We start from the raw sequence: 24,666 nt of genomic DNA, 5'->3' as shown, positions 1-24,666 counted from the left end.
AAAGTTAGCGGCCATCCAGGTCTTTATGTCTTTAAGACATTACTGCAGTTTAACTCATTGGTGTGTGTTATCTGGCTTCATGGACAGATAGAGCTGGGTGTCATCTGCATAGCAGTGTAAATGTATGCTATGTCTTCTAATGATGCTGCCTAAGGGAAGCATGTATAATGTAAACAGAATTGGTCCTAGCACTGAACCCTGTGGAACTCCATAACTAACCTCAGTGTGTGAAGAGGACTCTCCATTTACATGTACAAACTGGAGTCTATTAGATAGATATGATCCAAACCTTCACACATTCACGTGTTATCAGCACGGAGCGTCTCTGTCAACCTCTGGAAGTAAAGCTTTTAGTAAGTGTCATAAGATCAAAATACATTTTTTAAAGAAGTGAAACGAGGACATTATTGTTGCTATGTTTTGTATTTTGTAGTCCAGACTTAATCAGAATTAATTTGCATACAACCTGGATATGCACCAAAGCATTTCTGACCTGCTGAAACATTCTGGGATATTATAGAATAAATGAAAACTAGCTTTCTGGTTTAATTAGAGAAAAGGTCTGAGTATCACAGCAGGACGTTAGCTGATTGAGGTTTCTCCAAAGTACTAGAAAACTCTCCTCAGTGATGTCCTTACTAGTCCTTACCATTGGCTGTCTCTAGACTCAGAACTGGTCTTAGCAGTATACCGTCAACTTAGAGACGATCCAGAAACTAAGACCTGTTATAATTATACGTGAACTCTCATTAGCTAAATTAATGGTTGCACTGCAGGTGTCAGGGAACAACAGCAACACGACTGAAAGATCTTTAGCTTCTTCTAAAAACCAATTCAAATTATGCCCTGCTCCAGATGTGACAGTCTGAAGACGAAATCTAGACTTTTCTGTATCCTGGAATAATTATCAATTTATTGTGTGTAGAATAAAATAAAGAGTGGGTTTTATCTGATTTCTGATCATTACTGGAGAAAACTTGACTGAAAGAAATTCATGCTGGGGAAACTTTCCAGGCTCCTTTCACAGTGAGGGTTGGGTAGCTAGTTAGAGTAAACAAACTAAATCACATTTACCTGCATTTTAACACCAGGGTCATGTTCTACCCATCATGCCTACGCAGCCCTGAAAACATCACGTGTCCATCTCTGATACTTATAAGAGCTCAAAACTGGCCCAAACCCTGATGGAGTCCAAGGGCCTGCAGTGCAGAACACATCTTGAGCCCAAATCTTGGGGGGCTCAGGATTTGGGCTTTTTCTGCAGCTCATGGGCTGCATTCACTGAACAGACCACAAACTCATCTGTGCACCAAAGTACACAGTGAGACGTCCTTTACCCTCACATCACTGGACACTTCCAGGTTCTGGGTTTCAGTCACTCTATACCAGTGGTGCCCAAATCTTTTTGCATCACAGCTGTGATACAGAACGGCTGTGTGGGCGGAGCCTGTTTCGCTTCAGTGCCGAAAAAAAGGGGTTGTATTATGATGTAATGACTGTGTCGATGCAATCAGTCATTACATCACTCAGCTCAGGACTGAGCTGTGTAGACGCCAGCGTGTATCATACAGTGCATCCACTTGCAGCCCTCCTCGTTTCCCAGCCGTCGCGCCCCCGTCTGCACATCCCCACACAGTCCTCACGTTTCACAGTCAGTGATTGTAAAGAGTTCCTCTGCAGTGGCTCTGCCAGGAGCCTGTCTGCAGAAGTCATTCCTTTGTCACTATCAGTGGCTTTCTCCACCTGCAGAGGAAAGCAGCTACCATGCACCTTATCATTAAGCACTCGATAGGCAACTTTACAGGGGCAGAGCACAGACGCAGTTTTAGCAGAGACACTGTTGAGCACGACAGTTTAGAAGTGTGTGTCTGAAAAAGCCCTCTGACTTGTCTTTGTGCTCTGGATGTTTGGCGTCTTAGCTTGTTAAGCTTTAAACTGTCACAAACTTGCACTTTAAGTCAGACACGCTGCGGCCTCTCCTCATCACCCACCGCTGCGCAGGTATGCTTCATCTTATCTTCTTTGGTTTGGAAACATATTTGGTGATGCTTCATCCTCTGCTTTGTGTTTGTGTGCGAGCCCCGTCAAAAGGCTGTGCATTATGCTGGCAGCGTCCAAGATTTCTACTTTTTTATTCATGCAGCTTCTGTTTTTTTTTCTCCATTAACATCTCGGGTTGCATTTCATTTTCTTAGTACTTATTTTAATATCTTTAGTTTTTTGTATTTCGGTCTTACTGTAATTTACCTGCTGTGGGCTTAGAGTTATTTTCCCTGATTTTATTTCATATAAACGTGTTTTTCAACCAAACGGTGAGGACTTACCTTCTTCCTTCAGAATAGTTGCATGAAGTATACAGGGCAGGAGGTGACGGGCCAGGTCTGCAGGTTTCTGCATCGCCATGTAGTGCAGAACCTAAAGACAAACCCCCAAAAAGTTTAGTTTGCCTGGCTTCTGTTTTCCTTTTGCTCTTTCAGATCAACAGAATATTTTTGCACAGCCAACAGGCTGCCTCTGAAGAAGACTCCAGATAAACGGTGACCTTTCTCTATGATGGTTATTCACAGAGGGACCAGTCATACCCAGATCTTTAAATCTGTCATAAGACTATCAGTGAGCATTATTTTTAACTTTCTCTTTTTGGATAAACAATGTCTTTAAAAGACAGGCAACATTTTCAGTGATGGTGCAAACTGGAGCTCCGAGCTCTGCTTTCATATGTGCAGGAAGAACATGCAAATGCTTGGCAGGGACCTGCCCGGGTCCAAATCCAGGACCCTCTTTGGGTGAGGAAACAACCCCAGTTACTGTTTGTCCCTTTCCCATAAAGCCGACCGGATCATTAATAGAAGCTGGTTTAAAGTTGTTCTTCATTTAACACCATCACACCACAGAAAGCTGCTGTGTGTCAGTTAAACATCGTGTGTGACAGCATCAGATCCTTTTTCATCAACATGTGAAAATGCTTCAACATGTCTGTGAGCACAGATCTGTGTTAAACTGACTTCTCCAACATACATGAGCCAAAACGGTCCCATGGCAGAAGCTGATCCTGAAAATCAGCAGAAACATTCATGAAAACACTTTGTGATCCACTTAGTAAACACGTTTGGCTTAAAACACGCATGTGGCAAAACGAACGACCTGCTTCAGACCTTCTCGGCCTCCTTGGTGTCATCAAAAAGTCTTTTTTGGCGTCGTGCAGGTGTGACCCTGGCAGTCTCCCAAGCCTCCACCCACATGTTGCCTGGGATCTTCATCCTGGGACTGAGTGTCCCCATCACCATTGTGTTGACCTTCTCATCAACCACTTCCTCTTCTACGTAATCCCGAGGTGAATACCAGCGCACAAAATCCTCCAGGACACAGCCGGGGTTGGCTGCCTGTGGACAGAGACACAAACTCGTACTTTAAATGAAGTAATGTGTAAATATATTCACTGACACCTCATACTGGCACTGACGACTCGAGCAGGGCCCACTCACGACACCACTGCATTCATTGACCCAAGCACACCAGGCTGTCACTGAACATAAAATGTCATTTAGGCATCAAAACGATTTCCTTCTGTTCAGGACTGGAAGTAAATACGTGTGATCTGGCAACAAAAATGTTTTACTTTTTTGTGTAAGAGTAAATCTGAAAATCTATGAATAACAAATCAATTGTATTTTAGTATTAAAACCAGTTCAGACTGAATAAAGAGCTCGTCCACACTGGATCAGAAACAGAGACATGGTGGGAATAACCAACACTGTAGATTCAGGGCAGCTGCAGCATGACTTACACTGTGTGCTGGTCATTATCACTGCATTACTGCCTCAGGTCTGCAGGTCTCTGCAAAGACAAGGTTCAAATAACCTCTGAAGATGATTTATCAAACTGCAATGAGCTGTTTGAAAACTGACGACCACGTGATCGTCTGGTGATCAGAGGTTTCTGCACTCACGTAGCTTCTCCCAGCATGACTGCATCCATCATGCCACACGTGTCAGTGACAGAGTCACAGCTTTCCACAGCGTAGGCTGATCAACAGTCCTCTTATTCCACACTAGTTTACTTGTAAAAGCCTACATGACATTTTTTATTAATTCATTAATATCCCATTCATTAACTGCACAGAGAAGACGGTTCCTGAAAATGAAACATGATGCACAGATATCAGACTCAGTCAGCTTCAGCTGAGGTTAATGACATTTCTGTGAACCACTTATATGAGATCTGCTTTCATGGTTTTGTCACACAAAGGTCGCCTCTGTACTGTTACAACCGCTTTCTTTTAGTTCTAATTATTAACTGCACGTCTTTGAACATGGAGCGAGTGGGGTTGGGTTAACTCTGACTCTAAACTGCCCACAGGTGTGAATGAGAGCATAAATCAGAGGTGTCCAACTCCAGGCCTCGAGGGCCGGTGTCCTGCAGGTTTTAGATGTGTCCTTGATCCAACACAGCTGATTTAAATGGCTAAATGACCTCCTCAAAGTGTCTTGGGTTAGGGCTATCCTTTGTTGCTAGTTAGCCTGACCTGTATCCCCAATGTTAAGTTTGTACATGGTATGTATGGTCGATTAGGTCATCTCAGTTGCAGGCAACCAACAAATAAAGCTTATCCTTATCGTGGAAGTTCTCCAGAGGCTGAACTAACCATCTGATTCAGGTGTGTTGACACAGGGTGAGATCTGCAGGACGCCGGCCCTCGAGGCCTGGAGTTGCCCACCCCTGGGTTAAATGTTTGTCTGTCTCTCTGTGTTCGCCCTGCAACTGGCGACCTGTCCAGGGTGAACCCCGCCTCTCGCCCTATGGTATGGGATAGGCTCCACCCCGTGTGACCCCGACTATTATTTTCAACATGCTGTATTTGGAATAAATAACAGCATATGATGTGTTTGCACAGTGAGGCAGTGACTCTGACCTGTGAACATAGAGAGGCTCTGCAGAGTTGAGCAGAGTCATGTTGTTGTAGGGGTGCAGCCTGCCCTCAGCTCTGCCCTCAGCTTGTGTCGCCTCAGTCTCGCCCTGGTCACTCAGGCACTTGAAGAATTCCTCCTCGCTGTCACTCCACGAGTCCCAGGATTTTCCTTGAGACATCTCTCTTGTTGAACTGGAAGCACTGGTTGCACACTCTGGTCCTTGGCGGCTCTTCTGGCAGGCACCTGAGACCCTGTGTTCCTTTTCTTTCCCCTCGGGTACCTTGTGAGAGTCATCTCTGGCCTTCTTCCTTTCGATACAACAATTCAGCATCTGTCCAGGAACAAAAACTCTTTTCACACATGGAAACATAACACTGCTACTTGTGTTCAACAGACAACACGACATAAACAGGTGTTTGGGAGTTTGAAGATGCTGTATCACACTGAGCATCAGCTCTCAGAATTCATTTTTCTCTTTATCACCTAAACATCGTTCCAATTATCAAAGTTAACACAACACTTTTGATAAACCACTGGAATTAAAGTTGCAAGTCTACAAATGTGCATGATGTTGTTTTTTGTCTTTTAAATCGTTCGATTAGTCCTTGCACTTTGTGCACTGTGTGGCTACCTGGAACTTCTGATGCAAAAGACAACAGCGAAGATCAGGAGCTCCACCTGCCAGCCTGCAGATTAGGAAGCACAGAGATGGATATGAGTGAACACCAGTGTGTTAACAGAGAAACAAATACTGCTTAAACAATTTCAAGCAAAGTTTTAGTTAGAGCACGGCACAAACACTGCAGGGGCTTTTGTGCCTGGTATTATGTACTTGGATTTTTACATTTTGGTCATTTGTCTGTTATTAGAGACGGACGGAGATCCAACATGACTGACAACAAGACCAAAGCCCGATTCTAAAGTGTCGGCTCAGCTGGACAAAGTACAGACATCCAGCATTTGACTTTATTTATATGGCACAGGATAAGAACCACAGAGTGCTTCACAATAATATGAAACAGCACAAATCTAGTTCAAAGCCAGGCTAAATAAATGAGTCTCAAGCTGCTGTTTATAAAAATAAATGCAATCAAAGCACTCCACAGCCTGGGGGCCCCCACTCTGACAGATCCATCTCCTCTGGTCTCAAAATGTGTTTCTGTCTTCTGTCTGTGTCCAAGTCAACAGTCTAACGAGGTCCCACAAATGTCTGCAAATAGGTTCTGCTCTTCCACGAAGTCCTTTGAGATCCCGACTGAAATCGGCTGGTGCCAATATCTGCTGAGTGTTGGCCACGAATAAAGCAGCAATAACAGAGTTCAACGAGAACAACAACTTTTCATTATCACTTATTCTTCACTCTCTCCACAGCTGATGGACCAACAGCAGCAGCACACAGAGGACAGTGGTACCAGATACTTTGTATGCCGTCACCATCTGACAGAGGAGCTCCAGGGCTGAAAATATATCCTCAACCTCAGGTTCAACTAACGAACTGACCCAGTCACAGACTTCCAGGGAGGCTTTGGAGTATCATTCCCAAGTTCAAGCTCAGCCCCTAGTCCCACTTCTTAGAAAGGGAAACCGCTACTGTAGTCTGCTTATCCCGAGGTGGGAAACCAGGACAGTCCAACAACATCCAAAGACTCAGTGGGACTCGCACCTCCAGCCCAGGAGTCCTGCCACCAAAGAGTCATGTAACTCGTCACAGACCTCGCCAATTAATATCAAATCAAATATCAGCTGGTTCAGTCCCAACTGATGGTCTCATTATTCAGGTTTCACACAAGAAACGTCTCATGACGGGTAAAAACAACGAGCTCTCTCAAGACCTTTGCAAAACATGCTGGTGGCAGTGGTCACAGTAGAACTACTGAAGGTTCCAGCGCACTTTTGGTAAAGTGGAAAGAATATTATTTCACCATAAATGGGCCACGACCAGGTGCTTCCCACAAGATTTCACACAGACCAGTGAAAAGAATTATCAGAAGAGTCAAGGCCCAGTTATGAAGAGCCACAGAAAGGCCTGGAATCAGCAGGTACGACTGTTTCAAAGAAAACAATATGTGTGCAAGAGCCACAGAAAAAAAGAGAAGCGTGAAGTGTGTTTAAAGTTTGCTGAACAAGTCTGTGAAACGCTGGCAGAATATTATCATCTGCATTCACATAAAGTATCCACAGGCGTCTTTGCCTGCTCTCCTGTACACTCATGAGTTCACACCTACCTGCCCCTCTAACACCATCGTTACATTTGCTGATGATGCGACAATCATCAGCGGAGAAGACGGCGAACAGGCAGGAGGTTAAAAACCTGACAGGCTGCTGCAATGAACACAACCGTCTGCTCAGCGCCATCAAAACTAAGGAGATGTGACCTCAGCAGAGGGAAACACGTTCCTCTCCACATCAAGCAGACTGTGTTCAGCGAGTGTCCTCGTTCCTGGGGACTCACGTAGCTGAGGACCTCTCATGGTCCAAAGTCAAAGACTCCACCTCAGGATGCTGAGGAGGAGGAACCACCATCTGGAGAAGAAAGTCTTGGTGGCTTTTTTACCACAGCACCATAGTGTGTCCCCACCTACTGCTAACAGCTTGGTATGCTAACTGCTCAGTGGGTCATTAAGACAGCACAGAAGAATAGTGCCTGTCCCTTTCCTTCCCTGGAGGACATGGTCAGCACTCGCTGTCTCAGGAGAGCCAATCAAATCTCATCTCATCCTGGACAGCACCTGTTCAAGAAACAGGACAGCCAGGCTAAGAAAACAGCTTTTCCCCTGGACCATCGATCACTGAACACTAAGCTCAGTGAATGGACCGAGTGAGCCTCCCTCCTACCTGAGACACTCCTGTGTAACATTCAGTATAATGTTCACTAATGCTGCCAAATGTAAGCTTACATCTAATACAAAACACCAGCATAACACGGGACAATTACACCCTCCCTCCATGGCTGCTGCCATCCAACCAGTGCAATACTCCTCTGGTTAAATGGTAAATGGACTGGTTCTTATATAGCGCTTTTCTACTCTTCTGAGCACTCAAAGCGCTTTACACAACTTGTGCATTCACCCATTCGCACAAGCACATTTTTCTAGGTGCTTTCTAAGTAACATTCTCTCTCTCACACACACACACACGCGCACACTCCGATGAACGCATCGGGGAGCAATTTGGGGTTAGTATCTTGCCCAAGGATATTTGGCATGCAGCCTGGGGGAAGCCAGGAATTGAACCACCAACCTTCCGATCAGTAGACGACCCGCTCTACCGCCTGAGCTGCAGCCACCCTATTTTATTGCTATTTTATTCAGTTTGACGAATGAATGATGAGTGTAAGCAGGTAAGAATGTATGTAAGCTCTGCTCCAGTGTAATGCATAGGTACAACAATACGCTTTAACTTTATAGTTTGGTCACTTAATTCAATTCAATAAAACTTTATTGATCCTGAAGGCTGACCCCAATGGAAATTGGGTTAAGACTGCCGACCTTTGCCAGCGCCATCTTACCCTTCTGACCATTGTTAAGGTTCAAAATATTGGGGATGGAGACAAGAGGAAAAACCACAATAACAACACTGGTCCGGCCGGGTTGAGTCAAACGATGATTTAATGATCACACACGTGGGAGATGGACACTGATGCAGACAGCCTCAAAATCTCAAAATGGTGGAGCATTGCTCAAACTTTTATAACCTCTGGTGCCTCCACCTTATCATAAAAAGCCTAAACATTCACATGCTCTCTCTCACACAGCGCCTAAGCTACGACCTTGGCTCCCTGTTTATCTGCTCCTGCTGAAATGGGGCAGAAAACTCCAGCACACTCTGTTCTCTTCTACTCAGACAAATTAGACAATAACCTTCTGCGAACAGTATTTCTTATAACTCAGCAATATAATGCATCATAAAACAATATCATTCATTCACAACAAGTCAGCAATTTAATGTAATGCAAATCAGTTTAACTAATGCAATAGTTATCAGCTTCTTCTAATTCAGGAGAATAATGCAAACTAAAACTACATAATAATTCACAATCTTTAATTAGGGGTATAACATGGCATAAAATAATATCATAATTTTACAATTCCCCCTGATGAGGTCATTAGAATAATGACCTCACAAACACCCTGTAGCCCAGTGTGGCCGGGTTCATCTCTTCTCACTCCTGAGGTCCTTTGTCCCCCTGAGGGGCAAACCATATGTAAGATGACCTCTGTGTTTACGCAAGTCAGGTGCAAGAAAAACTAGGATTCCAACAGTAGCAGGTCCAGATGACAATGTCCTTGTCTCCCACTGCTTTATTTGGTGTTCCCTTATACCATTCAGACGTAGACTAGAACCTCTGTCCGAAGAGCTCTTAACCTTTATTTTATTGCTGCAGCTACCAGTGTCGTCCAGTTGGGTGATCCTCTGCTCTCAATTCTTCAACATTAGGGGTTAGACAACCCTTCAGTCGTAACACAGATCAGGGGATTATTCTGCTCCGATTTCAAACAACGATCTGTGTATTCTCCAGAAAAAGGAACAGGAAGGTGTCCCCTTTTTGCCCAAAAGCCTCTCGAACTTCGTTGGTCTGGTGTTCCCGGATTTCCGCCAACCCCTTCATGGTTATTGCTGTGTTTATGGGATCCATCCTTTTGTGGTGACTAGCTGGAGCCCAAACGCCATGACCCTTGGACCCAGTTGATGTCTCGGCAGTCACTGTGTCTGTCTCTGCTACGGAGGATCCTCGCATCTCTGTGACCTCGTCTGGTGTCTGTTCCTTTCTCTGTAAGAGACAGAAAACCAAAACACCTCTCTTCCTAACCCTAATAATCTAATGTTATTATCTACTGACCTTCTAGTGATTCAGAATTGGTCTAAAACATTCAGAATGTCCCAGGGACTTATTCTAATCATATCTTATGTGTGTGTAAGCATGTTTGCATTTAGCCCTCCGCACTCAAGGCATTTCTTACACTTTATCAGTCCGGACAGTCACGCCGAACGAAGCTTCTGACCTTCAAAAGGCCGAGTGCCAACTCGTTATAAGCACATTTGCAAGGTGTGTCTGAAAATTATTGAAACCCCTCTTTTTAACAAAAGACAAAAAATTAACAAATCTTCTAAACGCTATTCAGTTCATTTCAATGAGTAATGATTAAACATGAAAGTGATAGTTTATGCTTTTTCACTGATTCTCTAAAAGGTCCGTCTTCTCGGACCGCTATTAGCTTAAGCTTTACCGTTCCTAAATTATTAAAGACACAAATGAAGTTATAAAATGTTCAAATAATCCTGGTTTGATGTTAAAGCTCAACCTTCCCCCTTTTTTGACACATTCCAATGTGTCAAATCAACGGAGCTAGAACATTCAAAAAAAAAAGTTAGGCAGCTACAAAGTTTCCCAGACTCTTAAGGTGATCCGCGTGTAACGTTCTGACTCAGGTATTTAATATTTTAATAAATCTCGTTTAATTAACTGCCACTATTTAAACTAACCTTAAAGACATAATTTAAGAAAAGATCACAAAGAATAACATGATATCAGTGTTTTGTAAGCGCGTGCGGCCTTCTGTGCTCGAAGCCTTTTCCCTCAATAGATCAGTCAGACATTCGCGCTGACTGTAGCCTTTAACCCTTATTAACTTGAGCACAACTCTACAATGAGCAACAAGTTGCAATATGTATAAAATGATCATGGTTACACCTGCAATGAAAAATTATATCATTATCCTAACACCTGTAAATGGAAGATTCATCAGAAGTTATAACAATCACAAGAACACAGATGTTAGTATAAGGTCAAAAGCTTCAATAAATGATCATCGATGCAATGCTTGTTGCATGATTCTCATACAATAATAATGCTGACATTGAAAATAACAGTATAACACCCCCTTTTGTCCCGTTTCACTTGACACCTAAACGTTTATAAATGCCTCTTTAATTCTTGATTTTATTTCCCCCTTTTCTCCCCTTACTGACCACAGCAGGGGGATCTTAGTTTTGTATCAGCCATGAATCCAGCTCACCTGATTCATCAGTGAGCTCCACCATCACTGGCGTCTGACAGGGTGGTGCTGCATACTCTTCCTTTAATGTCACTATTTTCAACCTGTTAATGAGAGTGTTTAAACCTGAAGTCGACTACGTCCACAACAAGTCAATACAGCTGTAAATGTGGCCAATTATCAATCTATTACCAATCAATAACAACAGATAACTTCTATTTTATGCATGCTTTTAATCAACCACTCACCCAGAGGATCTCCAATCCCAGGAAATGCCTTCTCCTCCTTTAATGAGTCTGTCCTCCTTCCATGCCCTGGTAACTGGTCCATCCAGAGCCATATGATCTCAAATATACATACGACAAGCCAAACCACACCTTGGTCACACCAACCCCCTTTCCACCCCCAAGATGTCCAATGCCATCCTAGTATGGACTGTCAAAAGTGGCTTTAACGCTGACTGTTCTGACAATCCATTTTATAACGTTCCTGGTCAGATTTGCCAATCTCTGCACCAGAGTTTTAAACGTTTCGCCATTTTCATTAGGTTTTATCTTTTATTTAGTTTCGACTCCAGATTTTCAATTTTACCAGTTGTAATTAGTTTTTACCAATTCTTTGCTAGTTTAGTCTAGTTTTTATTTTCTGAAAATCCTTAGTTTCAATTTAGTTTTATTTGTGTTTTGCAAAAATTAAGTGTAACAAAATTCCAGTTCCATCATATCAGTCATGCTCTTCTGGTTATCCTTGGGTGTTGAGACTAATAACTATTAACTCTTGCCGCACCATGTGGTCCTAATTTTGGTTGAAGTCAATTGATAACCTTTTGAAGGCGATTGTTTCACACCTTTATTTAGATGTCCCAGTCCTGTTATCTCGGGATACATCACGCTGCCTTATCTGGGGTTAGCTATTTTCTTGGGATGCGAGTTAAGTGGGTGAGCTCTTCAACGAGGGGGAGCGTGCTCCCCCTGATGAGGTCTTCTAGGTAAGCTAGGTTAACCTTCTTGTGTGAGCTTTTCAAGTGCACTTTTAAGGTTTGTGGGATTTTTTGTTTTATAAATGTCCCTCAAGACCCCCTGATGACCCAGTAATTCATTTTTGCGCACTGTAGTACACATTTAGTTTTTTGCTTGTAGCTCTCATACTCTACTTGCCACTCCTCTAAGTCCTGATGTTTCTTAGAGAGGACAACAGTACCTTTAAAATTATGTCACATGTGTGGGGGTGTGGCCTTGCCAATTGTTTTTCCCACCTTTTCAAAATGGCTGGCGTGCCCACCAGCACATTTTATGGAAGAGAGAAAGGTAAGCTTGATATTTACATTTAAGATGTTTTGTTAAACTCAGATTTTTATTTTATTCAAAAAATAAACATCTGGTAAATAATTTCAGGGGTCTTTAAGAATTAGGCTCATTTACTTTCACAGGGAACATGACTAATTTATTAATGTGTGCTCTACACATTGGGACTTTATATTTATATTTATTTCACTTTTTCCTAATACCCAACTTTTGACAAAGGCGGAGAGAATTCTTAACACAATTATTAAGGGAGATTCAAACATAGATTTTTCAAAATATGAGAGGGTCAGGACCCACTAAAAGCCACAGAGAAGATTATCGAGATGCAGTGGCAGATGTAATAGAGAAAGACACAGGGCCACCTGAAATCTGTCGTCCTATCTGGTGCAAAACCAACATGTAGTAGAATCTGGAATTTTGATTTTGAGTTAAAAATAAAATATGGGTAAAATGCAGAAATCTTTTCCAGTAAAGTAAAAAAAAAAAAAGTGTCGCAATTATAGTTGAATCCATAACACCTAATTGTTTCTACGAGATCACGTCGTTGCTGAGAGTTGTCAGTGATCTCAATGTGTGAAAAGAACTCACAGTATCTGGGGTTTAAGCTCCTCTTGGCTGAGAAACCTGGGACAAACATGTGAACAAGACCTGAATAATACCAGTAATGAAGACTTCTCTCCAAAGATCAATAAAAGGAAGCCCCAATCTGATGAGAGTCTAGCAAAATATGGTTCACTCCACTTGCCTGAAATGGTTAGCAGTCCAAGGCATTTCAGTTGTAGAATGGTTGGGTACAACAATGAAACAGATGTGAGATGAGGGAAGTGCCAAATGTTCCTTTGTGTCTCCAAATAAAATCAGTACTTCCTCAGATATCCTAAATAAATTGACTTTTGTGAAATAGAAAGTTCAGTGCCATCACTTATTCCTAAACCAATAGTTTACAGCTAGTGAAGTGTCAGTGACTTCTGGGTTGGTCCCTGATCTTCATCTTATGAGATTGTTATTTTAATAACACTTGATTCATTTAAAAGAAAAAAGAAAAAAAGTAAAAAGAAAAAACGAAAATATTTTCTCCCTGTTTTTTCTTATTCTCTGGGTCTCAGGAGGACATTACGTCCCTCTCCACCACAAGACTCTTGTTATGTCTACAAAACAGTCATATTAAAATCATCCTCAATTCTATTCTGGCGCTGTCTCCCGACTTTTCCTGACCTGATTCTGCGCGTGAACGGAGCAGCAACACAGACGACTCGACTAACGTACTACCTTAATTTCACTATAGCAGGGCACGCACACATCAATGCAACCAAACACATTTTGCTATAAATCTAGTTAATTTTAGTTAGTTTTGTGAACATTCAGTACAGTTTTAGTTAGTATTTCTTTTTTTTTTTGATTTTATTACCGTTAACGCAAATTTTTCCACTTCTACTTTTCGTTATTTCATTTGTTGTCTTTAATAATAATAATCTCCTCTGCACCCTTGAATAAACACCATTAACATGATCAACCTTTTGCTGCTTGTTATTTCACCATGTTATTGAATCAAATACTACATGCTTATGTGGTTTACGACATTATATGTATCTAAATCTCCACTTTGTGTCTAAATGTTTGAAGAATTTTTGAGGGTCAAATTTTGAGAATTTGACCATAGTGAAAGTTATGGCATTATCACCCCCTTTGGGGATTACCTGTTTCCAGTTTTGATGATATTCCTCCCCGTTCTTTATTTTTGCAATACATACATGACACAAACATCACATGGGGAAGACAGGTCAGAGAGGCATAACAATGGAAAATGCACCACATGAGGAAAGATAAGGAGAAAAAAATAACTCCCCCCAGACTGAGCTCCAACAGGGAGATCAGTTTGAGAACAGAAAAAAAACACCTCTGCACATGAAAAAACTCTTAATACACGAAAGAAACACATGACAAGCAACAGGGATGGGTAAAGGGTGAGAGACAGCCAGTGTAGACAGTACATCCAGGCCTGCGTGCGCTGGTCTCCTTGATCCACCGTCAGCATCGGAGGGGAATAAGCGTCGAAGGCGTTTGGAGGGGGGAGGAGTGTACATCTGCATGTGTATATATGTCTGTGTAAGCGTGTGCGTGTCCAGAGTTCAGCTGAGACAGTGTCCTCCTCCCTGCCAGGCTAAGTAAACAGTCTTCCAGCCAACCCAGGTGGCCTTGCATGGAGTGGGAAGAACAGTCTAAACACAGTCGTTATCAGGGAGTTGTTGTTCGGCTCCAGCCTTGAGCCCACGGCTGGGGCCGAAGGGGTATCCGCATAAGTGATGGAGGTTTTTACTTTAGTGCGAACAGCTCATATGAATTTCAAAGCTGTTCTAACACTCCGACACTGGTCTCTCAATCTCCCGTTGGAGAGCCGTGAGCTTCTCCATGATGTTATCAAACTTGCGCTCCGTGATGTTGTCATTCTTGTGCTCAGAGAGCCGATTCTGAGAACTCAAAGACACGACGTCGTAGTCTCACTCCAAGCGCTTTATTTGTTACGCCATTTTTCTCCACACCAACAACAACCCTTCGCGGGCAACAGTACTCTCGCAGTATAACAGAAAATAACAAGTTAACAACGACCGCAGTGAGCTTCTCCAAGATGTGATCCAATTTGCACTCAGAAGTCTTATTCTGAGTATTCACAGCAGCCGTAAGCTTCTCCAAGATCTTATCCATGCTGCACTCAATGAGCTCATTTTGAGAAACTCACGCCTCTTCCCATCGTTTGAATCCCAGCGGGCAGCCTTGTGGGGGTTTGAACAACTGGTTCCGCTTTCTTAATTCTTCGATAAGTCAGGGCCAAGCCAGCTCCGATCAGCCAGAACCCTGTTACCATGGTTCCGAATAGGTAGATATCTTCAGCATTCAGGCTCACCCGAGCCCAGACTTCTCGTTGAGAAAGGGGTGTCAATTGCATTCAGGGACCAGTTGATCAAATCCATAATTCCTCTTTTAGGTTTTAGAGAACAGACTGTGAGAGAGTGTTCCAGGGAAAAGTAATACAAAAAACACGAGAGTAAACAAGGACACAAGAGGCTAAGCAGGGAAGCTAAGGGAGAGGAGAAAAGTGCGACTGCCTTTGTTAAGAGCAAAACTCTTTGAATGCTGTAAACACACCGTGTTTGGGTGGCTGCATCCCAAAAACACCACAGCAACACTGAAGTCTGGAGGTGGGAGCATTATGATTTTGATGTTCCCAAAAAAATGTGTGATTGCTTAGAAAAGTTATGCATAAAAACTTTATAACAAGCTGCAAAAGGGACTGAGCCATTAAATCTAACTCCAGGAAGGATGAATGGAGACATTGTTGATTAAAATCTGCTGCCATCTACCAGGATGATGAAGATGAAACAAGGATGGATGTTTCAGCAAGACCATGATCACAAACACAGCCAATGGAAACTGTTGGTTTCAGAGGAATCAAGTAAAGCTGCTGGAACGGCCCAGCCAATCACCTGAGCCGAATCTGTGGGAAGGATCCACGGAGCATTCGGGATTTATAGACTGTTTGTGTGGTGAGTGGGTCAAAGTCATGAGCAATGATGGGACTGGTTTCTCCATACAGAAGCTGCCATGAACTGTCATCACCAACATTTGTATAAAGTAATAAATAAATGTCTGTGTGTTTAATGTCCCTGTGTTACCGACATCTGGTGATAATTTCACATCAAAGCACCTTTAGAAATATATTTGCTTAGAGAACTGCTGACGTGTTCAATACTTATTTTACCTGCTATAAAATGAAAATGTTAATATGTGTGACATCTTTAAAATCAAAGCAGCACGAGCCTGTGAGGTACCCACCCACAAATAAGATGGTTATTTTCCCACCGGTAACGCAACTCAAGGACAAACTCCTGCCAGAGGTGTCCAACAGCCCGCAGCCCACCGTAGTAATAGTTGACCAGACACACACACAGAGCCAGACGGTAGGTCAGACTGTCACTGGGGGCTGACTTCAGCTGGTGGAAAAGCTTCTACAACGAGGGAAAAGACCAGCATGAAATCAAACAGCAGGACACCAAATTTAATACATTCTAATAAAAATCCTGACAAAGTACTGACAGCACTGAGCCTGTCTTCACTCTGAAACTTATATTGGACCTGACCTGAGTGTAACCTTGAGTGTGCGAGTGGTGAAGAGGCAAACATACATAATCAGAGGTTTTCTCTTGCTCCGATGTCCCACTGGAGTTGGACAGCTGAGTGTTATTCTTACAGTCAGACTTCTCCACAGCAGCATCTGGAAACAGATACTGAGACACAAACACAAATAAATAAGTCTGTCATTTAGAAACTCTGTTGTTTTATAGATGTTAGAAGAATTAAACAAGTGCAGCTCACGTAGTCATCACTTCATGATAAAACACAGGATGCTGATCGCTCAGTGGCAAAAGCAGGATGTGACCAGAAGTAGACAATAAAAATAAGAACGCTGTCTGATATCCTGTTTAAGATGACGCTCTTGTGCTTTACTGAGCTGCTGTCAGATGGGATCAATATCTGTGGCCAGCACTCTAAGACATAAATGCAATTATGGCTGTAGTTTTAAGATTCAAGGCTGTCTTAGCTCGAGCTCGAGCTGCTGAGTGTGACGGGCTCAACAGTGACCAGGAAGGAAAAACTGTTTGTGAAAAGAAGCAGAGGAGCCACATCAGTACAAGTCAAACTACCACACGGAGGAAGTAGGAGGCCCACACAGAGAACAATGAGGAAAAAAAGACACTTTATTTGTCCTTGATTATGTTCTTTCTATCGGTAGCTTGATTACATCCGTCTTATCTGCTGCGTATCATTTGATGCATGAATTTTAGCTTAGAAATAGTTTCCTCTGTGCTGTTTGGACAAAAAACAAAGCCATAAAAAGTCTTCACACATCACACAACAATGTGTATGTTTGTAATGGATCCAAGTGTATTAGCAACCAGAAAAATACAACATTAAGGTCAGTGCACTTAATGCACTGACCTTAATGTAGTATGTAGCGGTGTGTTTGAAATCTGTACTGACTAGTAAAACCTCTGTGGTCAGCCCCAAAGCATCATGGTCTCCGTTCCTGAGTGTCCCACTGATCAGTTTAACTTACCCAGTAAACACTGAGGATTTTCAGCCGTCCTGACTCGAACTGACCAGTGAGGAGCTTGAAGAGGGTCGAGGTCACTGTTGGGTGATAAACAGAGTAAACAGTAGAGGAGAGTTTCTGATAAACTTTTAGTTAAAGGGTTTTTATAAGTAATGAGTCATGTTTGATTACATGTGACGTAGTCCTTCACCAGTAATCAAGATAATTACACATGTAAGCATTTCCTTATGTCACACTCAGTTTGTCCCTTCATGCTTGTTAGACCTGTGCCAGCTCTGTTTGGGCCTTACAATCAAACCCATGTACTTTTACCCTTTTAATAAACTGCTCCACCCATTTCCTACTTTACGAGTGAAATATGAAGCAATGCAGTGTGTACACGGATGCAACACTCAGTGCTCAGCGCAGCGTTTTGTGTGCTATAGTGCAAGTGAACAGCTCACTCCCATCAAAGCTTTTCCATTGGATCGTTAACACAAACACCAAATGTCAGGAGGACATGCGCCTCAAACTGGAGTTGTCTTTCTAGCCCGGGTACTGTGTTATCCTTGTCTGTATACCGAGCTTCTTATTAATAATCAGCTCTGCACAGGAGCAGAAGCAGAGTCCAGCCTGTTGCTCTTACAGTATAATACTCATAATAAAAGTACAGTAACCGTGGTTAGTCACTGAGCAGCCCGGTGCGTTTCTCTTGATTTCTTTAGTCAGGGTAAATTCATTCACCTGCACGGGTTAGCTAAACGAACTTTACAAAACAAGTTTCCCCGACAGCCGAGTGCTCACCTAAGGACCTAAGTTACGGATTAGCTTACACACACATTTAACTTACCGAAAATAATACGGTGGGGCCTCAGGTCCTCCTGTCTGGTAGTCCAATTTACTGAAGAACACCTCAGGCTGTCACTTTGAAATAGCCGGTAATGTAAACGCTGGACCTCTCAGCATCTGCCATTCCCGAACAGACACATGCAAGTTTGTCCGTGACCGCAGCCGCGCTGTACATTTATTTCAGTTTCAATATTTTTTTCGGTTTCATTTCAAGGTGGCATCGTTCTGATCCCATACACACACAAATTGATTTACAAGTACAAAATATTTATGAGCACAATTTGAGCCCATATACTCTCTCTACCACAGCTGCCTTTGAACTTGCCTGGCCAGGTCTGAGTCCAGCTTTGCTACTCCTGCCAGGTCACATGACACAGGGGTGTGGTCTGATGTCAGCAGGCAGGTCAGTGGAGCCCTCTGGTGATGGATATATGGCAGTGAAACAGGAGGAGGCCTGAGAACAGACAGCAGGCTTAACTAGCAGGACAAAGTAGCATGTAGTACTTGAAGGAGTCATCACAGCCAATCAGCTCTCAGGAAAATGGAACATCACATAAATATTTCTCTTCTTTGATTTTCATCAATGTATTTCCTTTGATAGATTTTCCGTCAACACTTCTGCTTGATTAGAAGCTCATAGGCAGTTCCTGTCACTCTACAATAAAACAATGTAAAGGCTGCGCTCTCTGCCCTCCCTAATTTGACATATTTTGTTGTTTTGTGTGTGTGTTTGTCTGTGTGAAGTTTTGATGTGTATGTGAAAAACACAATTTTGAAAACACTGGAAAAAGACCTCAAGACATGTTTTCCTTTACTTTCTATGAAACAAAAATTCCCACCAAGGCTTTTCAGTGTGAAATTTAGTGTATAGAAAATACCTGTGCCAGGTTGTCTCCATCTAGTGGTGAACATGGCCTCACCACTACATCAAGTGAGCTTTTCACTGTGCACAGTGACACAAAAGTCATTTAACAATTTTAAAAAAAGCAATGTTACAGATTCAGTAAGAACTGAAGTTTATCATAATCCTTCAAGTTTCACTCAGTAACAGCAGCTTTTTAATATTATTGACTATATTTTAGAGTCACATTTATATGAAATGTCAAACAATCACAGAGTGACACTGAACTAAACAATCAATGCCATGTGAGTTGTTCTTGTTTGTTCTTTATCTCGGATTTATTGTAAGCAGCGGGAGTAGAAGCTAAAGAAAAATAGTAAAGATATGAATGAATCTCTGCTCTTACAGCTTTTATTGTGCCATAATGTCTGCTTTGAAACTGTCCTCTTGCTCGTCTCTTGGATGCTCACCTCTTCTTCACCTGTTCCTTTGACCAAACTGCTGCACTCTCGTTCTCTCCTCTCGCCTCCTCTTCTGGTTATAATTAGGATGCAGTCAGCATGTGCCAAACAAACTCCCCCCAAATCGATCATGTTTGATATGATGATGACGTTTTTAACATCTTATTTATGCACTTGTTGGGTGGGAAAGAGTAAACAAAGATGGGGCATAGAAGCAGAACTGAGTCCTACGTGTGGAGGGACAGTAACTGTGTGTGTATGTGTAAGCATTTAAACACTGCAGAGAGTCAAATTAACAGTAACACTATTTTGTCTAAGTCCACCATTGTAGAAATTCATTTCACCGAAACAATAACATGGCGCACAATGTGACAATAAACGTATAAAACACAAATTCTTACCTAGCAGGAGAATAAATAATCAGTATTTTAAGGCTACTGCATGTATAGATGTCACTGCTTGCTCACATAAGCTAGCTCTGAGACCCGCCAGAGTTTACGCCACAGTTGACTGTCGCGAAAGAGTCGTAAATCACCGGCATTGTAAAACTTAAAATGATTCCAGGGCTGTTATAAAACACCCAATAGATGTACTGGATATTAAACGGTATCAAACGACTAAATGAACACAGGGTTACAATTACATGCTCACATCGTTCAACAATGTTACATCCAGTTGAAAACAGCTTCACTAACGCCAGCAAAACAGGCTAACAGTATATAAGAGCACAAAAACAGCTGTGCTTATCAACAGCTCGACATATCCTCAACAACTCACCTCAGTATGTGTAACCCGTTCATGTGTTACGCCTGTTGTTCTTGCGTTGTGTTCTGGCGTGAAAGTAGGAGGCAGGAGACAGTACTGGGTCTTTGGCTCTTTACTGCACATCTGCAACACAGAAACATGTGTCTGATCTGTGTGTGTCACGCGACTGCCAGTACACCTCTCCTCCGGCCATGTTGAAAGGAGCTGTGTCTGCAGCTTCATTAACACTACAATAATATAATGAATCAAATACAACAAATTGTTTTAAAACATTAACTTAAGCTCTCAAAAACAAAAAGCACAAAATAAATAATATGTCACTGAAAAAAACATCAAAAACAACTTATAAGAACAATAAACAAAATAATTCAAAAACAAATAAACAGTCAGATAAATACAATTCAATAACCAGGACCCAATATTCTGGTACTTATAGTTCAAACATTATACTTCAGTACAATTATATTAATAACCGCCATCTAACAGGCAATACAACACTGTACTTATAAAAACAATGAATGAAAGACTGCATCTCCAAAACATAAGAACATCTCCATACCTGCAACACAGAAATATGTGTCTGATCTGTGTGTGTCACGCGACTGCCAGTACACCTCTCCTGACGAAGGAAAATATGGAACGCCAGGACTGCCATAATGAATTAATTAAATACACCATTAAATAATTAATTAAATGTGGCAATAATTAATTAAAATTGGAATTAATTAATTAAATAAATAGTTATGACACATGTAATTAATTAATTATTGACACATTTAATTAATTATTTATGTATTTCACATTTTAATTAATTATTGACACATTTAATTAATTATTGACACATTTAATTAATTATTTATGTATTTCACATTTTAATTAATTATTGACACATTTAATTAATTATTGACACATTTAATTAATTATTTAATGATATATTTATTTATTTCATTTTGGCAGTCTTGGCGCCTGGCTCTCGTCATGAAATAATTTTATCTGTCAGCCTCACCCATCAAACTCAGGGGGCGGGGTTAACGCTGCCCATGCAGCTTCTCTAACATTTGATTGGTTGCCGTGCAAAGTAAGTCAAAACAGGTCGATCCTAGATAATCGATTGCTTGTGTAGACTTGGGGCAGCCAGTTATCCCAGAATGCAGATCAAATCACAGGCAGCAATGGTGGTGGTGTAGTTTTAAAATGCCCCGTTTTTCTGTCACCAGCTACACTTTTAACAGTGTTTTAGCTGCGAATGTCGCGCCGTATGTCTGGTCAGGTTGTCAACATTGAACATGTTTGCAAAAGTGCTCAGATGTTTTCAGAGATTTCACTAGCTCTGCTAACAGTTAGCATGCAGAGCGCACCGAGGGGGTACATTAACCGGTTTGTTTACATATTCCACTCTCCGTGTTCCACATGTTGCATTCGCAGATTCTCATTTTCACCGAACGATCGTCTCTTTCCGCCTGGTCTTGTGTCTCTGTGCTTCTGTAACATAAAGAACGAGCTGACATTTTTCTCACGAAACCAGCGATCAGCTCAACAGACCCTCAGTTTACCTGCATGCATCCTCCTCCTCATCTGTCAGCTGTTTAACACCTGCTGCTAATTCAAGAAACACGCCCACGTTACCTGGTGATAGTCACAGTTTAACTGGGCAGCCGGTGCTCGATATAAAGCAATGTCAGCGCATTTTTCTGCACAAGATAAGTAAATATAGTATTTTCCCCGAGCGCAGAGCTGCTGGAGCTTGTTTCCTTACAGAGCACTTTATAGGCGAACAGCTTTATCAGCGGCTGATGTCCAATCACCAGCACACAGCTTTCAAACCTCAGCTGAGTTTTAGCTCTCAGTGGTTAAACCCTGGACTTCATTCACTCAGGTTCTGTCTGTCGGGTCACGTTTACTTCGCTGTTTTATTTACAACTGAGCAAATCGGTTTGGCTGAGGTTAAAGTTACGTTTCATAACTGCATAGTTTCACAGACGTTTAATGGTTCACTGGCACATGTGTTAGACTGAACTATCATCTAAATATCATCTGTTTTTTAATAGTTATTCAACTGTATTCTAAGCACCAGCTGTCTGTTAGAATGTGATTTTTTTTCTCTCTCTGTTGGCAGAGGTATAAAAATGCGCAGGAAAATCTGACGTGCATGGCAAACTTCACCGACGATATTTAGGGAGGAATAAACACACATCAAACATAAATGAACCATTTGCCTGTCTCCATAATTGAGAGCATTTTCTCTTCTTATGTCAACACTCTCTCTCTCTCTCTCTCTCTTTTTTTTTTCTTTTTTTTTGCTTTTTCGGTCATGTTATGTTTACCTGTCAAAGGCTTGTTACAAACTATGAAACACATTGTGCAGACTTCTGGATGTTAGAAGAAAACTAATACTGCTCATGAATGAGACTAAAGGCAGGAAGGTGTCCTTTAAAACTAAACATGTTAATAGGACCTCCCTGTTTATATCATAGTTTATGATATAGCACGTGTATTTCAGTAATAGCCTGCTGAGGCCACTATACGTGCTGGCCTCATATCAAATGTGAAGGCAGACTGAGTCTATGTTTGACGTTTTTTATATCTAATCTTCCTTTTCAAACATTTAAACAGCAGCGAGTCTGCAGCTGAGGGAACACAAATTCAAATTGTCGGAACAGGTTTGCTCGTTTCTTGGATTCATTTGGTGATTTATTAAATGTATAACTGTTATTCTAATCTGCTGCCGAGTCTCTTACACTTTTCTTTATGCTGTATATTTTCACGTCTCTGGAATAGTTGGCAGTTAGATAGTCAGCTGGGAAACTCTGTGTTAACTCATGGAGCTGAGGATATCGTGGATATGCTGACCTCGCTGCGTGGTGTACAGAGCGAGGTCAGCATGATTAATATTCACAATAAAAATATTAGCCGAACATCATGAAGTCTGTATGTGTTTCATAGTGTCGAACAACCTTTGTACAGTTAAAGCCAGCAGTTACTACATGACGGAAACACCAACGTTATCTCTTTTATGTGTTTATACACAGGTCACGCTGATTACTGAACAAAAACCCAAAGATCAGATGTTAAACAGATTTATTTGCTCTCTCGCCTCCTTAAACATGTTTTTAATGTTAGTTATAATTCAGAATTGGCGACTGAAACACGTAGGACACATAAGAACATCAGGAAATAAAACACCGATAAATATAACCTCAGTAAAAGAAGTCAGCGGGGGTTACTACAGCTGTGTACCGGGGCCTGCGCTTTGTCGGTGGGATTGCTTGCGAGGCGAGCGGGTCTATCCCACGCTTTGCCGTGAGACTGGAACGACATCTCCGAAATCATCGAAACACTTTTGCAAAGAGGCTGTATCTTGACAAACCGACCAGACACATGAAGATTAAACCACTGCATTCTCGGCTAAAAAAATATTAAAACGGTATTTGGTAACACACAAACAGGGTTTTTCAAAGCTCAGTTCTGTTAGCTTCCACATGCCGGTTGTTGTGTGCTAGAAACAATGGCCACCAGGCCAAAGCAATGGTTTTGACTCGATCAGCGTTAACCCCGCCCCCTGAGTTTGATGGGTGAGGCTGACAGATAAAATTATTTCATGATGAGAGCCAGGCGCCAAGACTGCCAAAATGAAATAAATAAATATATCATTAAATAATTAATTAAATGTGTCAATAATTAATTAAATGTGTCAATAATTAATTAAAATGTGAAAAACATAAATAATTAATTAAATATGTCAATAATTAATTAATTAAATGTGTCAATAATTAATTAAAACGTGAAATACATAAATAATTAATTAAATGTGTCAATAATTAATTAATTACATATATCATAACTATTTATTTAATTAATTGATTCCAATTTTAATTAATTATTGCCACATTTAATTAATTATTTAATGGTGTATTTAATTAATTCATTATGGCAGTCCTGGCGTTCCATAGGAAAAGAGTGCATGCTGTTAAAAAAAGACTGCCGCGAGTAGCCGCTAGCAATCAGGCTAACTTAGCATGCTAGCATTTTAGCTGCGTTCTCGGCTAAAACTCATAAGCGTATATTAGTGAACTCCGCCCTCCACAAAACTTATCCCGAATGAGTCTCTTAATGACAAATAAAAACGCGGCGGTTTGGCTGTATTCACATTGCAGCTTGGGATCTGAACAAACTTTAATTAGCTGAGGGCAACGTGGCAGTGACTTACCTCCGGCCATGCTGAAAGGAGCTGTGACCGGGGCACACATGCACGCGCCTACGTCACCACGCAGCGCACACACACATGAACGCACTATACACATATGCAGCATATTTATTTTACTTGGTTTTAGAGTTGGAGTATTTACATATTGATCTGAAATATTTTGCTGCTGAGCAGCAGAGTTCCAAAGCGTCCCCCTGTAACCATGGTTACGCAGATGCATTCCGACTGTCACGTCACCGAGGAGAAC

The 24,666-nt window shown here is 41.7% G+C and overlaps 1 protein-coding gene across 1 annotated transcript in view; it reads right to left on the bottom strand.

The window, feature by feature from the left end:
- LOC112432568 (rab3 GTPase-activating protein catalytic subunit-like) overlaps window positions 1–18,258 on the bottom strand; it is a gene marked incomplete at its 5' end in the record, with an annotated part of 30,445 nt that extends 12,187 nt beyond the window's left edge. Inside the window, 9 exons of the mRNA XM_076875336.1 lie at window positions 2,325–2,415; window positions 3,156–3,383; window positions 3,517–3,526; window positions 4,913–5,241; window positions 5,542–5,596; window positions 16,042–16,214; window positions 16,392–16,493; window positions 17,324–17,397; window positions 18,150–18,258. Of these exons, the coding sequence (XP_076731451.1) occupies window positions 2,325–2,415; window positions 3,156–3,383; window positions 3,517–3,526; window positions 4,913–5,241; window positions 5,542–5,596; window positions 16,042–16,214; window positions 16,392–16,493; window positions 17,324–17,397; window positions 18,150–18,258 (1,171 nt within the window). The remainder of the gene's footprint in view (window positions 1–2,324; window positions 2,416–3,155; window positions 3,384–3,516; window positions 3,527–4,912; window positions 5,242–5,541; window positions 5,597–16,041; window positions 16,215–16,391; window positions 16,494–17,323; window positions 17,398–18,149) is intronic.
- Between the last annotated feature and the right edge of the window lie 6,408 nt (window positions 18,259–24,666).

The sequence above is a fragment of the Maylandia zebra genome, linkage group LG16 (genome assembly GCF_041146795.1).
Source record: "Maylandia zebra isolate NMK-2024a linkage group LG16, Mzebra_GT3a, whole genome shotgun sequence".
NCBI lineage: Eukaryota > Metazoa > Chordata > Actinopteri > Cichliformes > Cichlidae > Maylandia > Maylandia zebra.
Note: the sequence above shows the minus strand (reverse complement) of the source record. Positions and strands in the feature narration are given on the sequence as shown.